This window comes from Telmatherina bonti, assembly GCF_933228915.1.
Source record: "Telmatherina bonti genome assembly, chromosome: 5".
Lineage (NCBI taxonomy): Eukaryota > Metazoa > Chordata > Actinopteri > Atheriniformes > Telmatherinidae > Telmatherina > Telmatherina bonti.
Window position 1 is genome coordinate 15,629,097 of NC_136623.1, and position 24,613 is coordinate 15,653,709.

The 24,613-nt window shown below is 36.6% G+C and overlaps 1 protein-coding gene across 1 annotated transcript; it reads right to left on the reverse strand.

Moving 5' to 3' along the window:
- Nucleotides 1-12,564: 12,564 nt before the first annotated feature.
- Nucleotides 12,565-24,132, reverse strand: rspo1 (R-spondin 1; the record flags this gene model as incomplete). Its single annotated transcript, XM_079240899.1, has 5 exons — nt 12,565-12,913; nt 18,964-19,188; nt 19,739-19,882; nt 21,937-22,131; nt 24,036-24,132. 5 exons carry the CDS (start codon nt 24,130-24,132, stop codon nt 12,735-12,737), a joined length of 840 nt encoding a protein of 279 aa, XP_079097025.1. The 3' UTR covers nt 12,565-12,734.
- Nucleotides 24,133-24,613: the final 481 nt, after the last annotated feature.

Here is a 24,613-nt window from a genome sequence, read left to right on the forward strand (position 1 = left end):
CCTGTGAGGGTCAGCTAACACACAGCCCCCTTTGGATTTATTAGAATAAGAGAATAGGTGGGGACATGATGGCTAGCAGGAAGGGTCAGAGGCAGACAATTAACCGTGTCATACACGCTAAGGAAAAGTGTCTATTAATCTAAAAGATTTGTTAAATGACTCTTCCTGTTTTGTTTTTTCCTCGAGTCATTTTTACCTAGAATGTAGTTTATCAATTCTAAGTGTGGCCGGGTACCTCAGTCACTTGATAAAAATTTATTGGCTCACAATTTTGCAGCTAAACTTAACTCTAAAATATCCTTCTTCAATTAAATGGTGAGATCTGTAGTTAAATTCTGCAAATAGCACAAGCAGATTCTGACCTAAAATTCTAGTAGTTAAGCATTTCTTTGACCTTTTATCAGTTTCTGTCTCTGTACATATGTTGCACCCGCAATGTACAACTTTAAGCAGTGAACATTTTATGGTATTTGCGTGCACAAAATGCAGCCTAACCTGTTTTTCAGATTACCTATAACTGTACTGGTAAAGTTAGGTAATCTGATTTGTGAGCAAATCATACTGGTTTTCTGACCATCATCTGGGTACAATATCATTCCTTCTGCAGTTGCGTCTGCTTTCAGCAAACTAGCTGGCGAAGGGGATGTTTTTAAAACTTTGGGCACAAATGTTGACAGGTATGGACCTATGTGTGTGTGCTCGGTTTGGCACAGAAACAACTGGAGTTTCACAAAGGGTCCCCCTTTTATGGCCACTGGATGGACTACTGACTTAGAGAAATCCTAAATTTGCTCCTGCAGACTGAAATTTTTTTTTTAAAAATTAACACAGCTGATCTATATATGGAATGTATATTTATTGGAAGCACATCAATTCTGTTGTGAGATTAACAAACACTAAAAGACAGCACATACACTATATTTGAATATAAATAAATAACTGAAAAATGTGATGACCTCTTGTGGTCATTTAAAGTCCAAGAGAAAACAATAAATATACGTTTTAGAAATTAGGTAAATATTGCTTTCAAAATCATGCATTAAGTTCAATGTCATCTTACAAATTTACATCAAATTTTGATGTAAAAATTCATTTATTAATTTTGTTTTTTTTTACTATAATTGTTGTTTTTGACCATTATTAATTATTGAAGTCAGCTTGATGTGAAGAACTTATTGTTCCTTCAATGCAGCCATGAATGCCTGCTTCATGACGTCTCTGAATACTTGATGTTGAATGCTTCTTGAACCCTGTCTAGCATTCATGCGGAATGTAATGTGAAGTGCTGTTAATTGGAGATTATTGAGGCCGATAACTTCCTGATATTCCTCTCCTGGGATATCTTTTTTTTTTGTAAATGCTCTCAAAGATACATTTGAAGTAGGATACTTGGAATTTTCTGGACTGATTGACTTTTGTTTAGCTGTCATTTTTAGTTGAGCAATACTTGACATAATTAGGCAAGGCAAGTTTATTTGTAAAGCACAATTAAATAACATGGTGATTCAAAGAGCTTTACGGAGACATTAAAACATTAGAAAGTAAGGAGCATCATTTAAAGGGATAATAGGCAGAAATTTAATATTTTCGGACTGAAGGAATTGAAAAATCGCTACAGGTGTAGTTCCGTCTGGAATATGACGTACTTCTCGTGTGAATCCGTGTTAACCAGCCGGTCTGGCCACACCTTTAAGTACATTCACGAGAACAGCCACCTTCCTGGTCCTTGGCCCTCCCAATAAAAGGATCCAAGCAAGCAAGGATTGCAAGCGAGCAATGGCGCTGCATATTTTCATAGAGTAATGGTTGAGAACGGAACAAAACATTTAATTTGAGATGACCAGAATCCGATATTCCTGCTAAAGAAAGAACAAACATTTTCCCCAAATTATGCTGAATTTTGAGATTAAATAACTTCTAAATGGAGTCAAAAAAGGTTTTGTATTTCTGAAGTGGCGAGCACCGCCAGAGTCAACGGGACAGTTTTGACTCAGAGCTAGCTCTTCTTCTACTAAAAGTAACAAACATAAGTTACTTCGACATGTTCTACAAAATGGTGATATTGTTTCTCTCAGTGTGTTTGCAATTTGCATGTGCAGACTAGAGGAGTGCGGGTAAGAGGTAAAGGGAGGTGTGGCTCATGGCTCTCTTTATTGGTCCACAGGCAGTTCTCAACAGCAAACCTTGTGGCGAAACCATTTTGTCTTTTGCTCCTTTAAAATTAAGTAAAGAGAGAATGGAAAACAAAAGAAAAAAAATTAAAAACATGATCAAATTAAAAAATTCGAGTTTAAAATGAAACAGTGAAGATTGGACTTTTGAATAAAAAATTTTTAAATGTAGCTGAGAAAAGGCCTGGATCTAAATAAACTAAGTGTTTCAGCTGATCTGAGAGTTTCTAGAAGTTTGTTCCAGACATATGGAGCATAGAAGCAGAATACAGCTTCCCATGTCTGTTTCTAATTCTGGGAACTGATAAAAGACCTGATCTAGACGACCTGAGTGGTCTGGTATAGGTTCATACTGGGTCAAGAGGTCACTGATGTATTTTGGTCCTGAACCATTCACAGCAACAGAATTTTCAAGTCTATCCCCTGATGGACAGGCAGCCAGTGTAAAGACCTTCAAAATGGACTGATGTAGTCCACTTTCTAGGACCACTTCCTTCTGCATGAACTGCTGTAGTTTAGTTGACTTTTTAGGTAAACCCTGCAATACACTGTTTGAATAATCAGGCCAACTAAAAATAAAAGCATGAACTAATTTGTCCAGGTCCTACTATGACATCCTACTATGATATATTCTTAAGGTGATAGTGGCTGATTTTGTTATTCCCTTGATGTGTAGATAATTGTGATGGACATGTGTGACTCCATCACCAAGTACTGCTTTATAGTTGTTGCAAAAGGTATGTAATGACAATGAGTAAGCACACTGATCAATTGTTTTTTGAAAATGTTTAAAATCAAATGTTGATAGGTATTTGTGGAGGGGGACTGGCCATCCTTCCTCTGTGAAGAGAGTTTTAGTTAGCATTGCTTGATTAGAAAACTTCCTATACATTTGTTTATTTTCTTAACAACTAAGGTTACTACTTACCTCTTGTGGTCTTGGAGGAGCGCAGGAGCTAAAAGAGGGAAGTAGGCTCAACTACCTGCTTAAGAGCTGCAGGAATGGACCATATTAACGAGGAGGGGGATGTAGTTTAAAGATTAAATAGTTTTATGTATGTAACAAGGTTTGATAGTCACTGACTGATGGGTATATATAAAAAGAGATGTTTATATGTAAATATTTATGCTTTGTTGTGTTTAATGCTTTTAAATAGGTATTAGTATTTTGTGGTTGGTAATTGTAGCCCCACCTTAATGGGCTGATCTCTTAAGGTTGACAGCAAGAGAGTATAAAAGCCTGCTGTATCTGTGTGGAATGTGATATTGGTTGGAAAGTACATCGAAATAAAGAGTCATACTCATTGTTGGATTATAAAGCAGTCTCATGCCTCTTCATATTAATCATTTGACTGACGGCTAACTGACAATGATATGAATGAAACAAGATGTCTTTATAGCTTATTTTTAGATCCTCATGGAAACATGTCAGTTTGGTCTTTAATTTAATATGTAAATGCTGAAAAATATTTTTTTAAACTATTATTTACTGCTTTTTTAGTATTTTGGTCTATTCTGGACTTGTTTTTTTTTTTTTTTTTATTTGAACCGTTGTGTACATCGTGTGTCCAAACTCCTGGCCACTTGTGTCCAGCATTACAGCAAAATTCAAAAAGCTCAGTCTCCATAACCCAAATAAAAACTTTTTAAAAAATCACTTGTCGACATGTGAAATAATAAAAGTGTGACCATCCCCTTACATTTCTTAAAATTAAGTTAAAAATAGACGTTTTCAGAAGCTTGAGCCAGTAGCAGTGACCGTTGTCACTCTTTGAGGTAACATCCTATATCAGCTTCAGACATGCACATCATGATGACACTCAACTTTTATATTGTATGGTTTTTTTATGTATTTTCCACTGATATTCTGTCTATATCCATAATCAGTAAACAGCCATAAAAGTCTGTGCATCTCTATGGGAATGGGCAAACAAGGGATTAAATACTTAATTCTTCCACTGTATGTCGACTGACTAAACAATACCAGAGTTTTTTGCAAATGTGCAAGAGCAAGATTATGTTTTATCAATTTAAAAAAAGTCCAAGAAAGAACTTCTGTATCCTTACTTCTGCAAGTTGTGGAAACTCTTTATCGCTCAAACTGTTCTGTAACAGGAAACTCTTGACTCTACTGCACAATTATCAGCAATGACTCCACAAAAGTTAAAAAACAGACACTGAAGGGGACAGAGGTCTCTCCTCTCACACTGGATTTATCACTGGGCTGCGGTTGAGGATTTGCATGTGTTGTTCCATAATATCAAAATGTTTGTTAATGAGATAATAAAAAGAGGAACTTTATTTTTCTAGATGTTCTGTGTTTCTATGTTAGCTTTTAACTCTTTAACTTTGATATTTTAAGAAAAGCTAAGAAAACTATTCTTAAACATAGTAAGGTTTGTTAAATGTGAGAGAAATGTGGCTGTACTGAATGGAACAAACTCAAGAAACAACCTCAGCCAAAGAAACAAAAATTAAAGGTATTATTTAATGTTTTCTGTATGCTTGCACAGTAAAAAAGCTTTTTTTTTTTTTTTTTTTTAAATTACAACATGAAAACTGCTGGACATGTAAAAAAAAAAAAAAAGAAAAACTGGATCGTACATCCTTATAATTTCTCCCTGCATGTCTGTGAATTATTCAGTTTATTTGGTCTGTACTTGACAAAGGGCTGTTGTCCACTGCAGTCATATATGTCCCGTAAGCAAAAAGTTAACCTAAAATGTCAGAAATACTATCTTTCTGGTAATTCAGCATATCTACTGTCTGTTTAGCTTTACATTTGCTGCTGTTGAGGTTGCATAATGAATTGGTACAAAATGACCTTACAGTTTAAGTTGCAGAAATGTTTCTTTTTTTTTATAAGCTCAGACTAAAAGGAGGTGCAAACACCTTGTTTATACTCATTACTTGTTGCAGCCTACTGTGTTCACACCTGTAAATCTTTTATGATGCCTTCACATAGGAAGTACTTTTTAAGTTTGCTGTCAAATATGGAGCACTTTATTGCATTGTTAATCTTTTTTTTTCTTTTATCACCAGCATAACATCCAAATGTCGCATGATAACTTTCTAGCATTATAACATTTCTAGCATTATCAAATGCTAGAAAGTGGTCAGATTTATGTAGAAACATTACAGCTGCTTGGTAATCTAACACAAAATATATGAGCACACAGGCAAAGAAAATGTAAACATTCCACTCAGTGATTTCCAGAAAAAAGACAAAGAGGATAAATGACATTTCTTCATCTCTTAGATCTATTATTTGTTTCTTAATAGTTTTTTTTTCCTTCTTGGGTGCAGTACCACAAGACGACATAACATTTAAAAATAGCTGTAGCAGCTCATAGTGTAATGAAAGCCGATTAAAAAACGGGGGGAAGAAACAACATATATCTGCATCCTGTGCTGACGCTTATGAGGATGGTGCTCGTTGGCCAGTTTGGAGTCAGCCTATGTGGCTCAGGGTTTCATCCTTTCATTTACTCCCATCTGAGGTCAAGGAGTTGTGCTTGCTTGTGGGAAGCTCCTTAAACTATTGTAATAAGTGCTCTCAGCAGGAAAACAAGCCCTTGCTTTTGCAGAGTTCAGGGTCAGACATGTCAGCTGCTCTGATCAGACCTGAGTTAAAGTCCTTCCTGTCTTAAGGGTAACTACTACTTAAAACTCAAACTTTGGATACCTTTTCAGTCTGCCGTGGGAAGTAATTGTTTCCCTTCAAAAGAGTTACCTCATACTGAAAATGTGTCGTAAATATGCACACAATAAGCTTCTGTTCGCTTGTGTTTCACACTCTCTATCCATTTCACACATTTGCTGCAAAATGTACCAGTACACACAGTTTGTTTGTTCTGCAGCCATTACCTCCATCCACATACACTTCTCACTTTTAAGAGTTTAATGTTTCTTTGCGACTAAAACGGACTGTGATGTGGGAGTAAAAGAATGTGATGAATTCTTATAGAGACATTCAGACATTAAGCATCTATGGGACTGAAGAATAATATGAACATCAACTGTCTGACTGCGGTTTTGAGCTTTTTCCTGCTTTGAATTTGGTGGAAACCAGAAAAATGTAATGCATAAAATGTGCAGTCTGCTGTAAAAGCTTACTCATTTGTCCTGATGTCGAAAGCACTCTATTTTACCAGAATTAAATCTTCCATTTAAATTTTTACTTGCCCTTTTGGCAAGGTTTGAGTTATAAAAAATATATAACTTATTCATGATGACAGTCGTGAGATAAAACCATTCTGATTTAAAAGCAAGGGATGTTGAAGCCTCAACAGAAAACAGCAGTGAAGGGAGTATTTAGAAAGAGACATAAAGACATATGACCTGATTTAAAACTACTTCTGATACTTTAAAAAGTTTTTTTTAAATGTATTTATTCATTCATCCATTTACCTGACTGACATTAAGAGCTTTTTGTTTGTACAAGTTGATAGAGGTAAGGAAGATTATGGACTGATATGAAGGATGGAAAAACCATTCGAACAAGGATTCATGACTTATCTGCATCACAAGTCAGTGATTCTCTGAGGATTTTCCAGAGAGGATTCACAGTCAAACTCCGGTCAACAGTGAGCGCAGTGAGGAAGAAGGTAAAAGATGGATCAAAGCTTGATTACTTTCTGATATTTGTCTAAAAAATATACATATATCTAGTCAAAGATTAGCTTTAATCTGCACTGATTTATTAAACAGAGATGAATTAAGGGCAAAAAATAAAAATAGAAATTTGCTGACCATGCATGTTTTATTTTAGCTGGTCAGATTTATGTTGCACTCAATCTTGGCACATTTCTTTTTTGTAAGCAGTTGGGCAGCTTTTAGAAGACAAGTTGCCAGAAGTGTGAGAAATGGATTGGATGATTTCTGTATTTCAGATGTCAGACAGGTTTCATGGTGAGAAGAACGGGGATGGCTTCCAGTTCTTTTCGATGGAGTGATTTGATCCACATCAAAAAGAGAGCAGATTTTGCACAAAATGAATGGAAAGAAAGAGAAAAGCAAATGCAGTTGGGGAATCTCATGATCATCTATTATACATCAGTCATTTGAATTTTAAACATTGGAAAAGTCATACAAATTGATAGCTTTTAACCATTCAGCATAAAATAACATTTTCAGCACCCTTATACACCCTCACACAATGTAGTTTTCTACTATCTCTCTCACTCTCTCTCTCTCTCTCTCTCTCTCTCTCTCTCTCTATCTATCTATCTATCGATCTATATATATATATATATATATATATATATATATATAGAGAGAGAGAGAGAGAGAGATGTGTATATATAAAAAATTTTTTTTAAAAATATATATATATCTATATATATATCTATATATATATATATATATATATATATATATATATATATATATATATATATATATATGTATATATATATATATATATATATATATATATATATGTATATATATATATATATATATATATATATATATCCCGCTAAATATTTAAATGCCAATTACACAACTGCAATTATCCAACAACATTAACCCTAAAAGACCCAGACAGACTTAAAATGAAAGTTGGTGGACAGAAAATGAAAGTCACCAATGTACAATAACAGCTCCACAGGGACACAAGAAGAAAACAATTTTCTCAGTGTACAGGGAAAAACATGTTGGATTAAACATAACTTACTGACAGATTTATGTTTTGACTATTCTTGTATATATTTGACAGGGCGGGAAGTTTAACTGTCACTGAAATTAAAGCATTTGTGGATTATGCATTATGAGTAACATCACTTAAATTGCTCATTTTCAATGTTCCAGTCCTTCAAGACAACATTGGATTTAAAGAGCAAACATTGTCATTGTTGTAGCTTTTCATCAACATTGGGGCTGTTTCTTTGTGAGAAAAAAAAAACTTTGGTTTTGTAGTTATTTGGAATGCCTTTTTAAATACAGCCTTATTTGTAATTTCATAATTGACTAATCGGGTATAAATATAATACTACCCATCTAAACAATGGACTTACTTAAGGGTTGATTTCTATTCTATATGTTAATAGCCCCCTCTTGTGGTGATTTGTGGTGAATTATTGAACTGCTTTCCAAACAGTTTATGTGTGAGAGAGAGGTGTTTCATTGTAATTCAGTTCTCAATTTTTCTTGTTTTTCTTAATTTTTCTTTTTCCCAAAGGAAAAATGCATATTATTTTTTGGGATTAACATAAAACACAGAGGATTTAGCCAGAGTTAATTTTCATCTTTAGTCCCTTTGTGGTAGCTAAATCCAAAAAATTATTTATTCCTCTCTATTTATGCCCCACACCTCCTAAATCTCTGGTTTTAACTAATAGAATCACCCTTCCAGTCACAATCACTGTTTTTTGATAATCTAGCAGCCCTGAAAGTCTTGTGGGAGGATGAACATTTGGTGAGCAAGATAAGAAGCATTGAATAAAAAAATTAATTTTTTCAGATTAGGTGATTAAATTAATACAAATCAGCCACATCATTGGTTTTTATCACTGTTTTTTTTTTAAATATTTTTTTTATTATTATTTATTAACATAAAAGCTACTGAAATGCATTGTTTCTCTAAGATGTGTGGTAACTAAAAAGGGCAAAAATCCATCTTCCAATGACAGACATTCTTACATGAAATTCCTTTTAGATTCAAAAGGGGGCAGTACAAACCATACATTTACAGTCCTAGAAGCAGAAACGATTCTCTTGCAGCAAAGTTCCCTGCCTTTTTCTTTGCCCAAGACATATTTGGTTTGAATTATGTTGAACAGGAATAAAACCTTGTTAAAGATGATCTCTCATGTGACTTCACTCAGAAATTTGTCCTTCTTATTTCTGCAGTTTTATCCGAGAAGTCACTTCACACCTACAGCTTAGGGGACAATTTTTAACTGACCATACTCCTCAGATGTTGCCGTTTTGATTTTCATTTTAAATGACTTCTGACTTTTAAGTTTTATCATTTGCAGACTTATTTTTTTTCTCTTTTTATTGTTCAAGAGTTGGCTTACCCAAAAACCAAAATAGTTTTGTTATTTTGATTCAGCGGTCTTGCTTTTACAGATATCTGTTGCTAATCAAACATCAGAGTTGCTGTACAATTCTCTGGAAGATTTTTGAATCAGAGAGGACGTTTTCTCTTTGTAGATTTCCAGAATCAACCTCTCAGATCTTGAGCCATAGAAAGAGGAAGCTTGTGGAGTTTTAGAGATGGAAATTATCACAGATCAGCGAGAATGTTGACAGTACATCTGCATAAGCTAATCATGAAAGAGTTGGAAGTCACTAGCCTGGGAAGGGAGGGTCCAGTATATAAGCTGCTGGCCGCCACTGGTGATTCCCCCCTTAAGGCTCTGATGGGCACAAGGACCTCAAACCTATAGTTCAGCAGCCTTAAGACTAACTTTTATGGAAATTTTGAAGACCTTTATATCATGGATGCAAGGAAATGCAGGACAAAGGAGATCTGATACAGATTTTCCTGAACATAATGCAAGACATTAAGGAAAAAAACACATTAAGAGGTACACTTACAAGTTTTCTTCATATTCGTCAAAGACAATAAGTTGATTTTCACAGAATTAAGCTAATTCATTTAAAAGCTTGACAGTAATCTCTATGTTTTAGTTATTTTTAAAGACAACTCACAAACTTTTCTGGACATCCTCAGGCAAAAGTTAATCAGTTATTAATTATGAAACTATTATGCCTTTTTTTTTTTTATTTTCCAAATCTAAAAAGATGTACCTTCTGTGGCAAAATGACACACACCTACTGTACATATACCTTATTTTGTACATAGACCCTTCTCAGACGTCTTAGCATCTTGGCCGACATTTCACACACAGGTTTGATAGTAACACCAAATCCACTTCCATACACCATTAAACGCAAAAGAAATTATCTCTCGGGGTGGGGGGTGCTGGTTTGAAAGCCAAATTAAAACAGTGATGTCATCCTACATATAGTATTTTTGCAAATCAAGGGCATCCATATACTCCAAAGATTTACCATTCATTTCTCTTGGAAAACATTGGAGTGGGGAAAGGAGAGCAAAAAAAAAAAAAAAAAAATACTTGTAGTGGGAGGTGAGGGAGAGCTCCATCTAATGGAGCCAGGGCAAGAATTTATGGTCAGGAAGAGCGATGAATGTGTAATTTACGGTGCATACTCTACCGTTCCCCCTGCCCTCCCCTTTGGTAATGAGAAACGTCTGTTTTGTTGTGGGGCCTATGCATGGTGCGCCCCCTCCCATCTGGCTATGACACACCATTAGTTTTTATTTCTGTCTCTGCTTTTACGACCCCTTGCCCAGGCGCCACCATTTGGCCAGTGATCCTGACTATCCTATCATACCATCTACGCTAATACCATTTACCTCCCAAGATGGCTTCCTGTAGACTAAGGAAAACAATGCCTTAACTGCAGAAGGCCTTTTTTTTTTTTTTTTTTTCTTCAGTTGGATAGCGGAGACAAAGTACAACAAACTACCAGAGGATCTTTTTCTCTCACTCTCTGGTCAGAGAAGAAGTGGCACCCATGAAAGAAAGCTTTGAAAATAGCTCAGAGTGACCAAGACTGAAGTTCTTTGTTGTCCGGTTGTTACTTTGTAAAGAAAAATGTAATTTTTTTTTCATTAAAATGATAATAGTTTTGGCTTTGGCTGGCATGTATATTACTTGTATGATCAGTGATATCACCAAAGTATTCAATGATACATGGGAAACAAAGCAGCATAGGAAAAATAATGGTAGGTAAAGGGGTGAAAATGTACTCATTTTAGCACAATTAAAGATTGCAGAGAACAAAACAGAAAATCCAAATAATATGTGTACAAAAATACCTCATTGCATTTCATGCATATAACCATCTGGACACATAGATGCCTGACATATCATGTGTTTAAAATCTTTTTGAGTTAAACAAATGTTTCTTCTCTCTTTATGACCCAATACCAACATAACTTCGCATTTGTCCTGAAAAATGGTGAAAAGCAGTCATTTATTTTAATTCATTAATTTTTTTTTTCTTGCATTTAATGTTTCATTATTATTAGACATGTATGTACTTGGTGATCACATGGTGAAAAAAGTGAGTTGGACTCCAAGACTAAATTTAACTCGAACTTTATTTAGGCTTTCACAGAACAAACTATACATGATGATACTAATACTGATAAACACAGCTTGTCATAGTCAATATCGTGGTCCATATTATGAAAGAAGGAGTAATGCTGTCTGTAACCTCGGCAGAAAGTCATATCTTGTTTAAAAGAAACAGACCTACAGAGCACTTAAAAAAAAATGAAAAACCTTTCCCCTTAATATGCAGGGAGAAGGGTCATGAAGCCAGCTTTTGGGAACTACGATTGTAAAATGCAATGGTTGCTGTAAAATATGAAAGGCAGGAAACACTGTAGTTGTGCAAAATCTTCAGATCTTGTCTCAAACATAACTATTTAGCAGCTGACAACATGATGGCTTTTGTAATTATTAGTGGCTTGTATTTACTGCATATTTGATATATCACTGTGCATTTACATGTCCTTCCTCTTGTTTTCCAGACCTTTTTTCTTTCAGTCTATGAGACCAGTATGAACACATGCTCAATGTGCAAAGGTCAACACGCATGTACAAACAACAACAACTGGAATCCATGCAGAAATGCATATAAAGTACGCAAAATTTCAGTTAGAGACAAACTCACACATTAAATGCATTTGCACACACATGCATTTTGTCATGCAAATATTCATTTCGGTGCAGACTTTTTTTTTTTTTTTTTTTTTTTGCACAAACAACATTTCATTCAAAACAAACACAAAACAATCAAATGGCAAGTTTAGTAAAAATATTTTTTTTAAAAAACCATCTGGGTTATGCTACCAGAAATCCAACTCTGCTCTCTTTAGCTTGTTTTTATATCAGATTTAATCATTAAAATAATGTTTTAAAGAATCAGCAAGCCCAAATGCCTTTTTTTTTTTTTTTTTTTTTTTTTTTCATTAGGTTTTTTTAATTTCCTGGTAAAGAATAAAAGTATAAAATGTCTTTACATCACGCAATGTGTTTGTTGAGAACTTCCATCTGCCACCTTTCACAAATATAAAAACAAACGAGCTACAGATTGTGATCAAAACTGACTGGAATGAAACACATCATCGACCTAATTAGACTTCCAGAGACTATTCAAAATATAGTTTCAAGCTATGCTTTCTGATTTTGAAACCAAACACTGTTCTTAATTCAAAAGTGACATACTGTAGAGCCAGTTCATGACACAAAACAAATCCCAACACAGTCTTCTATGTGGCTTCGCTATCCAGCAGTGATATCAACTGAAAATCAGGAAGTTTTTCAGATAAGTCTCCAGGTATGGTCACCCATTCACAAAACATCTTGTGTTGCAGCAGTCCTCCAGTTTTCTTTGCATCTTCTACAATGCAGCGTAGCAGCAATAATCCATTCTTTCAACACTATCTGTGGCTGGTGCCGCTGGCTGAGGCGGTGGCTCTGCTTGTTGCTCTCAGCCTCACCTAGCAGACCTTTGCATTTAGGTGACAGAGCTGGTTGTGATGCTGGGGGTGGTGGTTGTCCTGCCTTTTCTCCGCTTCCCCCCTCCTCCACCTCCTCCTCCCCCACCTCTACCATCCTTGCCTTCTCTTGCTCGCCCACGTGTGTTCTCCCTCTCCCTCCTCTTGGTATCATCCTGTCTGTCCTCCTTCTTTTTGTCTGAAAAAAGAATGCAAAGGAATCAAGATTAACTTTTCATACAACTGCTACAGAAAAAAAACGTTTTGGCATTTATTATCAGCTGATGCTGTGCAGAAGTGCTCCAGCTTGGCTTAATAAAGCAAAACATGGAGTGTTGATAGAAAGAGAGAAATAAGTAGAAACAAGCATAAATCCAGAATTATTCATAAAGATGATCATACTACAAACTTTGGCAGTGCTGATAGACAGTAGCATCCCAAGAACGAGACACAACCAACAAATTGCAAATCAGAAATTGTGTAGTTAGAGCAGATGTCCTTGTATAAAAGAAATATATATATATATATATATATATATATATATATATATATATATATATATATATATATATATATATATATACACACATATATACATATATATATATATGTATATATATATACATATATATATGTATATATATATATACATATATACATATATATATATACACATATATACATATATATATATATATATATATATATATATATATAAGTATTATTAAATCATGACATGACATTATGATAACGTACTTTTGACATAACAGTGAAGTAGACAAATGGCTTCTATCTTCTCATTGCTTGGTATTAGCATTTGTGAGGCAATGCGAGTTTATTTGGATTGCACATTCCATGTACAAGACAATTTAAAGTGCTTTAAGGTATGTGTGAGACATGAACAAAATGTTTAGTCCTCAAAACTTTCTGTACAGACTTGTAAATCTTGAGTTTCCTTCTCCATAGCCACCTTAACTAACTTGTCCCAACTACTGCTAGCTAGCTAGCTGGGGCAGCTAAATACATATCAGAACTGTGCAAATGTCACTGTAACTGCAGTTGTATAAATAAAGCAAGAGAGTTTGTGTTTCTTTTATTCACTCAGTTCCTCATTACCTTTGCAGACCATCACTATTTCCCTCCATGCTTTAAGCTACCAATGATATGTAAAAATAAAAGACATCCAGTTCAGAGTTTACAGTTGTCATATCCCACTGCACAACTGCTCTGTTCTGATAGTCTCGGTGACACTGGGGAAAGAAATCCACTGTACAAGTTTTACATAGACAATAGGAACATAAAGAAAACCTTATTTAGTCAGTTCCTCTACTGTTTGTTCTTAAGATAAACTGTAGCTACAGTGCTTGGCTTGCTTCTTTTTGTTTGCTGCCTAATGTTACAGTATTAAATGATCATTCACTGTAATTCTGTTTGGTTGCAATTATATTTAACTTAATCATGTGTGAGTTTGAGAGAGGGAAAGGGAACACATTTCCCCTATGAGAAATTTTGATCTTTGACTATTTTTCCCCTTCTACAAAATGCATTATTTTCCTGTTTCACGTCAGTGGGTTTAGCTGGATGATATGAATCAAACGGATTTGGAACAGCTGCATTTTATGTGGGTTTCTGTTTGTTTGGTGTAACGGATTCAGTGACTCAAATCTCTCAAAACCCAACTCTTCTTTATTGGTTACTGATTAAACTTGAGTCAGTAAAATTAATACGTTATTTGTAATCTTTGGGTGACCTGCTGTAAAGGGCCTGAGGCCAGGATTTAAACCTTGCCCAGCGATGTAAGACTGTGCTTCCAGGTCAGCAAAATGCATCCCCTACATAAGTGTTAGCTACAGCAAATGCAGTCATATTTAGTTGCCCATGTGCCTGGTATTCTTGCACCCAAAGTACAACATTTTGTTATGTTTGGACGAATGGAGGGAGGGGACTTCACCAGTTGCTGCTAACTGGGAAGAGAAAAATACAAGAATACCAAATATCAAGCGTACACAGTACCATTAGACAAGGATGCTATACTTTTTAATGATTACTTTGTCTTTAAATAGACTCATTGAAGGGTCTAAAACATTGCTAAATATAGTGTCAATGTTGCTAAGTAAGAGCGGAGGTTCCGTGTGCATCAGTGTAGTCGGTGTACCAGGAAATTATGCACTGACAAATGTTCTGCAATTAAAGGCGTTATTTTTCTACGTGTTAATGTTTCTGTGATTGATTCATCATAAAATGCGCATTAAATACCCTACCCTAGTTTTTAATGTTTTTAATGACGACACAATAGTTACATTTTCCTTTTTATTTTTATTTATGCTTTCTTTTATTTTATTTTAGTTACCATTGTGACGTTCTGCTTATTGCAGTTTAGTTTTTATTGTACTCAGCATTACAGAAATTAAAAAAAGAACCTTATTACATTATAATGTCATAGTTTTATCATAAGAACTTGAAACTTTACATGTCATAACGTGATATGTTTTACGTTTTTATAATAAAACTATCACAGTAACATAATGAGGTTGTGTTTGTGTTTGTGTACAACATCAAGTGTTTATCTTTGTCTTAGTCTCTTTTGTTGTCGTCTGCTGTTTTACTGGCGCTTGGCAAACTTTCTTCTTCGTATAATCACATTGGGTAAGGGAGGGGTGGTGGAAGGAACATTAGTGGTGGAGGTGGAGGTGGCCTGAGAGTGGAGCCTGTACCTGAACAGACCCCACAGTGGAGGTCCGCAGCCAGACTCTGTCAGTAAGTAAGCTCCAGCCAGTAGGTCCAACAACAACCAACTTATAAAAATTAACACACTTTGACTTCTTTATTTTCCACGTGGAAAGTTAAAAAGACCAGCAACAACACCAATATAAGTAAGAGTACCCCACAATTCAGATATTTCTGATTTTAAAAAACAATAATGCAAACATGAAGGCAAAAATCCAGTGTTCTGGATGCTGTGGCCTGAGCTCTTGCCTGAGCATTTGAAGAGTTGGGGATAAGAATGTGTTGGGCTGCTGCAGCTCCTCATTCTCCCTTGTTGAGAGCCAAGCCTGTCATGTTTGCAAACAGTAACCAACAACTGTAACCTAGTCTGCCTTTAAAAACAGCAAGTTGGAATTTCTAAAACATACTAGCAGGCCATCATTAGCATTCAGCTCAAAGCACTGCTGTACTCAAAGCACATGAGGCCATTCTGGCTGTGGACCCTTAGTCTGTTTAATTTCTGTTTCAACAGCTGCTCATTCTCCTTTCCCACTTGACACACTCTCAGACCGTCCCTGTTCTCCACTCTGCATGTGCTCTTGTGTTCAGATTCACGCCTGTCACACATTTTAAGAGTATAATTGCCCTCTAAATACAAACATCCATCACATTTTTGGGTTTTTTTTCCCCAAACATTTCTGTTCAGAAAGGGAAATGTTCACATCTGCTGCTTAGTGTGAATTGCAGCACATACAGATTTTAACAGCACCGAGAACAGTGAAGTGACCATTTTCGGTCTAATGAATCACCTTGAAATCACTCCAGCCACGGCGAGTTAAACATTGTCAAGGGCCTATTAATGGTCTGTAACAACACGAGGAGCTGTAATAAAGTGAAAGTGGACATTATGTATAGTTTTAGATAGCTGGTGTTAAAGTTGCGGTGAGAAATGTTGTATTTTGTGGAACATAGCTAAACTGGAGGATGCTTGCTAAGCACAGAGTGTCTGCACAACCTAAAAGCGAGTGAACATGTGCCAAGAGCAGGACGGTGTTTACCACTCAGCTGACAAAACGGGACCTGATGGCACCACCATGTTTGCTGAATGGTAGTGTAGTCATTTGTCATTCAAGCAGGTATATATATAAAGCTTGATCCCAAACAGTAGTGCACAGTAACACACCCTTTAATTGGTGTTAAAATCACAGCAGTATCACTGACCACTAATTTGTTAAATTGGCCAAAAATCTACGGGATAATTTCCAGTATGATCATCTTTAATGTCTTTTGTCACCAAATTTCTGAGCTTTTATGGCAAGCAAGCATGTCAACACCCACTTAATATGGAGCATTAACAGTTAAATCAACGAGGCACGATGAGCGAGAGTGAAGCCTGAGTGAAGAGTACTCAAACACATAGTAAAGCATTTGAGCTGATGTACTTACTGTGTAAGGACCTAATTACTCTTCTAACAAATCACTGATGGAGCCAAGAGAGGGGGACTCCATCACTTTATGACAGGCCTGATTGCACCTCCGCTCCATCCAAGCTAAACAGTTTTGCTTGACAAATACAATAACACATCCAGAAAATTCTGTTTTCGCGTGAGACCTATTTGCGGAGCTTCAGGAAAAAGGAGGGGGTGAAATTTGCAGCCAAATCAACACAAAAGCATGAGATCTGCAGACCACTAAATCACTAATGTTATACAAGGTCTGCCCCCTGTGTTTTATACAGCCCGCCTGCCAGCCAGCTCCCACAGATGAATCCACAGCTGTGCTCTCTTACCCATATGAACTTGCTCACTGGAGTCAAGGTACCATCACCCATGAATTACGTCACAGAGGAGAATGAGTTCCTGTGCATTTTGGCAGCAATCTGCACTTTATTCTCAGACACATTTAAGTATTTAGCAGCAAAAGCTCCTAAACATCAGGAAACAGTTACTACACAAGTCACAAAACTGCCATAGCCCATACAAAGATGATGCTTTCAGGTAATCTTTGCTTCATGTGCCAATGTGTAAAGATATATATATATATATATATATATACATATATATATATATATATATATATATATATATATATATATATATATATATATATATATATACATATATATATAAACATATTGGACTAAGTGGTGGACTAAGCGGTGGTGGATATATATAGATATATATATGTATGAGCTACTTTTGCACACAGTTTAGAGCGCACAGTTTATAATATTTCACTGTTAATCATACTTTTGAACCCACATTAGACAGATTTTCCAGGATTCAAACGTCAGCAAGAGTAAATTTGTTTCTCATTTCTCAAATTGTGCTATCGCAGCCAGTCCAGTAAAGTGCCTCCTCACTGAACAAGTACAAGCTCCCTTTCTTTCAGACACGACCACAGATCTGTATGGGTACATCAGATCATGTTCTATTGTTTAGACTCAGAACCCTAAAGGAACTTTCCAAGTTTAGAGAATGGTAACAGAATATCCAAACCTTCACCATGTTTACTCACATAGTATATCAGAGCATATCATCTGTTACATGTTGAAACATCTGCACTGTTGCCAGCACGTTGCGTGCTGTGCATTGCTGTGGCCGTAAGCGCCTAAGCGTGCCACTGTTCAATTAAGACTTAAAATACTTCTCCTTTAATGGTCCCATGGACCTTGTAAAGATTTTTATATTTCTAGTTCTTGTGAAAACTGGCATATTCTGCAAAAGAGACTGACAAGTGAGGGCATTTAAAGACAAAAGTAATTTGCTAATGGCTTTTAATTAGCCGTAATCCTATTAGTTCAAGAAAACTAATCATATGAATTAAAGAGATTTAAACAGCTCCTCCAGTTTTTCTGTGTTTTGTAAGGCTTATCATCTGGGCACCACTGCTAATAAATGTTTTTATTCCTTTGCCTCACCACTAAGGATGGAATATTTGAAAGCCAAAAACCAGGAATATTGCTGTTTTTGCTGCACTATTCATTCAACTTGCCCTGCACCGTTACGCCAGATTTGTCATTTAATGCCTTCAGCTGCAAAAGAGGCCAAGAGTGACTAACAAACTGTTGTGAAAGTTGATAATAGCCACTGAGTGGTGAGAATGACTGGAGAGCAAGCTGCTGTGTGGATGAAAAGAGCCCAAGCAAACATGTCATTGCCATGTAAACGCTGCGCTTCACTGGTTCTTTTTAACTCTGATCCCATTCCATCTTTGCAGTGCGTAATGTCCGCCCTTCATCTGCTTGACTGGCAGATGAAGTTTATTGTTAACGTCAAGAGATCTGCCAAACCAAATGCAATCAACACTCTGCAGGTCATAGACAATCATTTGGGGATGCAGGTCTTTGAATATTGAGTAATGGGTTTATCAGTCATCATATTAAGGTCAGAGGCATTTCACATAACACACGCAGCATATTGTCCACTCATCCAAGTTCATGCATTTAACTAAAGAGCTTAAAACTGTTTTTTTTTTTTGTTTTTTTTTTTTTTTTTTAAATGAAATATTTCCTCTGAATTCCTTGATGTGTGTTTGTTTTACCTCTCACACATGGCGTCTTTGTAACAACACACTTCCTTCTCTGAGTCTCTGGAGCACAGGTCTGTGAGGGTACAAAGGCAGGGGAGGTATCCAGACTGTGTATCTGCATAAGGGGTACACGAACCCGGGACTGGGAGCCTTTCTTAAATCCACATGTTTTGTTCTTCTTCATACAGGAACTCCACTGGCTCCACTCTCCGAGTTCACACTCTGAAGCATGCTGACCTGGGACAAAAGAAATATGCAGATGAATGAGGTGATGAGGGAATGCTTCAAAGTTTTATATTCCAATATTTGCTCCATAATGTAATTTTAGAGTCTGCTTCATACACTCTCATCAGGTTTAACCCAGGATCGCAAGCTTAAGTTATTTACAGATGTGGAACCTATTATTTTCTGCGCTTTGCTTTTTTTTTTTTTTTTTTCTTTAATTTTATAGATTTACAGCAGGACAATTTACGCAGTAACTCATAAATTAAAAATGTTTTGCCATAAATTATACTGTGCATAAGACAAATGTTGATGAACAGTCAGTTTAAAAAAACAGCATGCAATGCCAAAATGTCAAAGGCATCAGGCCATGTTAGGGTTTTACTATTAATGACATTGTTTCTAAGAGTGACAGAAGAAGAAATGCATGAGAAAGAAAAAGCCAGAGACATTCTGTAACTTTTCTCAACTATAAGCTGTCTTCTTTGCTGCTCAAAGAATTGAATGCATAAGGCTGTATTTCTACACTTAGGATGTTTCAAGTTAAAGGTTAAAGATCACTCACCGACACACTCCATGGTCTCATTGGCAGTGTGCTGGCCGGGAGGGCAGCTGACGTAACATCGGCCACTGTGTGAATACAACCCCTCCTTACATTTTGTGCAAAAATTGCGATTGAAACATGCTTCACAATTCTCTATTTTACATTCTGAAAAACAGAAAGGAGACATGAAGAGAAAAATCAGTTTGTTTTTTTTTCAACATTTTTAGTCTGCATTGTGATGTTTTAAAAGCCACTTTTTTTCTTTCTTTTTTTTGGGAGGGGGGGAGGGGGGTCGGTATGGAAAAGTACTGACACAAACAGAAAAATACACATTCTTGTTATGGAATATTCACTCTCTTAAATGTTCTTGATACTGAGGACAGAGGAGCTTAACTTGTATTTCCTCTAAGAGATTTATTAGCGCTTAAATAACACCGGGTTTATTTAGAAGGGACTCACAGTCGTCTTTTATAAACACATGGAGCGTGGACTTCGTTCTTTTGGACAGCCAGTGTGCACGAGTACAGCCAGGATTTTGTGGATTTGTCAAGAATGGATTTATTCACACTTCCAATTTGTTAAAAATTTCTTAACTTCATCACACATGCAATTAATCGTTGATGATAAACTCCACAGCACATATCTTTAAACACCCCCCAAAATGTAACCTTCATCACTAAAATCACTTCCCTATTCACATAACTCAACAGAAGTAGTTATTTATACATTTTGTATTTTACTATGAGAAATGTATTCAGATCTCAGTTTGAAACATTTATATGCCCCCAACTTAAAAATATATTTATTCCTCAACTGGTCTGATGCCAAGATATTAGAGGATTTAGTACCAAATCCCCCAGTGGGTTCCTAATGTTCTTGCCTCCTGTTAAAAAAAAAAAGAGAACAATTTTTAAGCCTCTGACAGCTAAATGTGACAGCATTAAATTTCGTAATCCTATAATTTAAGACAAATGCTGCTAACAAGTCATTCTGGGAGGACATGTATTAAGAAAAATGATTGGATAACAACTACAGTTAGCCACTGAGGACTTCAGAGAGAAATTTGGTCATTTTTGCAACAAGCTAAGATCATGACTGAATGTTGAAAATGAAGATTAGAGATAAAGCTAAATTTGTTGCAAATATAAATAAATACTGTTAAAATTGTTTTATTGATTCATTGCAAAAACATTACAAACAAACCCATTTTAAAACAGTGAATGAAAGAAAATCTCATTATTGTATCATTTGCTGCTTACATTTAATGAAGACTTTTTGTTCTGTGCTCTATGAGGGTTCTTTTCAAATGTCTAAACTTGAAAAAATCCTAATCATTTAATGTGATGAAGAAAATATAAACCAACATGCACATTTAAAGAAGCTTTGTAAAGTATGTATTTGAAAACCATATGAGGTGAGTATCAAGTAAACTTTAATCAGAAAATATGCTACGTGTGAATGTTAAGACACAACAAACATGGATTGTGGCCTGACATGAACCCCGTGCATAAGGGCCAAATCAAAAACACAGACGTCTTTTAAAAAGCAGACAAACAACAATGCATTAGAAATGTTTTTGTTGAGATTTTGGTCTGCTCCCCACACATAAGGGAAAACAGACAACAGATTAAGTTGTTGGCACTTCTCCCTGAAAGGCACAGGACCAGTGCCACCAGAAAAAACAAATAAAAAGGTTTGTTAAGTACCGAGAGCGTGGTTCCCCCGTTTGCTCGCCTTGCAAACAAGGTAACTCTTACTTACATTTCTTGCTTACATGCCTAGTTTAGTAACTAATTCACTGCATTTAACATTTTTTGGCTTTTTACAGTATTAAGTAACAAGCAAAAAAGTGAATGTACAATCATCGGGAGGTTACTTATATTTATGCTTTATTATCTTTTTTCCCCCCTTGTTAGCAAACATTCAGTGATAACAGAGAATATCTTATTCAGTCAGGCTAAATAGGCTCTACTGTTATGTATGACAAAGTACCTCAAAATCACATAGGAAAATAAACTCTGCAGCAAATCGTGAACGCTAATCAAGGAGAAATCTCTCTATTCACTCAAAACAGTGATGAAGAAAAGCTGGGAGAGCTTTATAGCAGAATGAGCTGGCTGAAGCCATCATGTATTTGGAGGCTTATGTATCAACTGGTGATGTGCCAATACCACCTGCCATGCTGCTTTTAGGACTCAGTAACACAAAGTAAAACTTACGGGTGCATCGGTTATTGCCTTCTGGGTTCCTCATGCCGAAATATCCCATGGGACAGGAGGCAAGGCAAACCCCTATCTGACGGATATCATTGCGCTCCAGGAAGATGAAGAGTTTGGGCTTACATTTAATACACCCATTGTACTCAGAGCATCGGTCACAGCCCTTCGGGCAAGATGGTGGCCCTTCAGTGCTAACTGTGGAAACAGAAAGTAAACAGAAAGAAGGGAACAGCCACAATGAGGTAGGTAACAGAAAAAAAGGGTGTACCATCATAAAAAAAAAGAAATACTTCCCAGGTGCTCATGAATTTTTAAGAGGAAATAAAATTGGTTATACGTCCACGTTCTACCGATGAGATCAGTTGACTGCATCATTCTCCTCCCATCTGGATTAATGGCCATAATAATGCAAGCATTTTATCTTTCAAACATCTTGCTGGAGCTCCTTAAATATTTTCATGTGGGAAAAAAACTGGGATAATTGTGGTAGACACTCAACCAAAAGTTACTCTGAATCAGACGACTAAAACCAGCATGTGCCAAGCTGAGTTTGGATTTAACAAAACTGAGGTACAAACCTGTTCTTAATGTCCTCTAATATAAAATGAACTACAGATCCATTTACACTTCCCTTTCTGCATCCCAGACTCAGACATAAATACAATTTCCTTATTTTCCAAACAAGCAAAGACAAAGCACACACATGGAGTACTCTAACTAATTTCTTGGGAAAGTGTTAAAGTGCACATCTTTCTCTCTAAGAATCATTCTGAGACAAAACAGCAGTTGTTTTAGTGGATTTAGAGTCTAGTGCACTGTCGCCTTCTTGCATTTAAACAGGAATCAATCACCTGTCCTGCCTCTCAGAGATAAGTTAGAAATGAAAATCATTAAAATGGATTTTCCATGAACAGTTAGCTACATGTCTAAGTTGTGGTACCCAGCATTAATCTGTCAACTTCTGTTTTTACTATCACAAATGATGACAAAAGCAATAATGACTATTAGTGATGGTTTTTTTGTGAAGAGTTTGTGCTGTTTAAAGCCGAAGTACCGACGTGTCTACTCTCCTGAGATATGAAACAGTCTGATTTGTGGAGCTGAATCCATTCTGAGAAGGAACGCACAAAGCCATCAGGGAAGAAAACTAGACACTCTGTCCTCGGTTATTTGCCCACCAGGGGTTACGACTGACGAAAAACGAATCTGATCACATTAAAGATGTAAAAGCTGTAAATCAGACGTGTAAATTACAAACATCCTCCATATCTGGAGAGCACAAGCTTCAGCTGACTGTAACATTGTAGAGGGGATTCATGTGTATATGGTTAGTCAACCTAATTCTTCTGTCTTCATTAGAGAGCCACAAGACTAACTGACAGCATCATTGTACATATCTATGTGTGTACTATACGTTGTAAAAAAGAAAAGGAATCGAATTCTATAGCTTTTTCCACATATGCGTGATTGTTTCAGCACCACATCTGTTACTGTGGCCAGTCATGGTATTATATGAATTCCGACTCCAAGAGGTTGGGGCGAGCTTGGCATTGGCTAAAAGCTCCTTGTGTGTAAAGGAAGAATTATTTCAAAGCTGACAGAAACACTAAGCACTGAGGCTCTGAGGCCAGAGATATACTAGAGTTGAACTGAGCGCTGTCTTTGTGGTTGCGTGAGGTCAGAAAAATGCTTACAACAATATCAGTAGCACGATCCAAGTCAGCGCTTAGAACTGTCAGGTACTCAGTTATGCGCCTACACAACCAGACACAGAAAGACCAATGGCTTTGAGAGGGAATCCATCAAAAAACCCTCCATAAACAATTCTAATACCCATAAAGGTTTTACATAAACCAAGAGAGGCATTATCTTAAAAAGAGGAAGAAAGATGAGTAGTTCGGGGGAAACTCTAAACCTGAGTTAAACCGCCTAGGAAAAGCAAATAAGAATGATAGGAAAATAAACAAAATGTTATCTTTTCTCTGCTTGTTAAATGTTTATAAGACATCCACCACAGTGACTCAGACCACGGAAATGAGAGGCAGCATTGCTGCAATGGAAGAAATAAAGAGCATAAACATGACAAAGTGAGAACTCACCCCGTCTTTGCCTTCTTGCTTTGGAGAGCTTGAGAACATCGCTGTGACCCATGGAGCTGAGAATGATCATTGCCAGCGCCACCAGTCCCAGCTGCATAGTCTCTGTTGCCTTCCAGGCTATGCAAGGTCCCCCTCTGCAACCAGATGGATCATGTAGAGGGGGTCCACCTTCCTCTGTGGGACAGGTGAATCCCTCTGCTGCTGGAGCGGATGATCCCTCTTCTCTCCTTCAGCACTGCGTGTGCTCTGTCTTTCTGTCCCTCCCGCCCCCCCCCCCCACCCAACAGTCCTTCTGTATCTTTCAGTCTACTTGCTGATATATCCACAAGTCTGAAAAGTGGAGTGTGATGCTATAATTGCACATCCAAACACGCCTTGGGCACAATGAGCCATCTCGCTGGTGGTGGCACAAGAAGACAGAGTAAACAGACCGGGGCAGTAGGATAAGGGTGAGGGGGCGGAGGGTCATGGGGTTGAGCTGAGGATAAAGAGGAGGCGTGTTGAAGTTCTTGTGGGTCAACCCATGAAGCTCAGCGAGAAGTGGAAAGCAAGCAGAGAACCTGCTGCTGGAAGTAGTT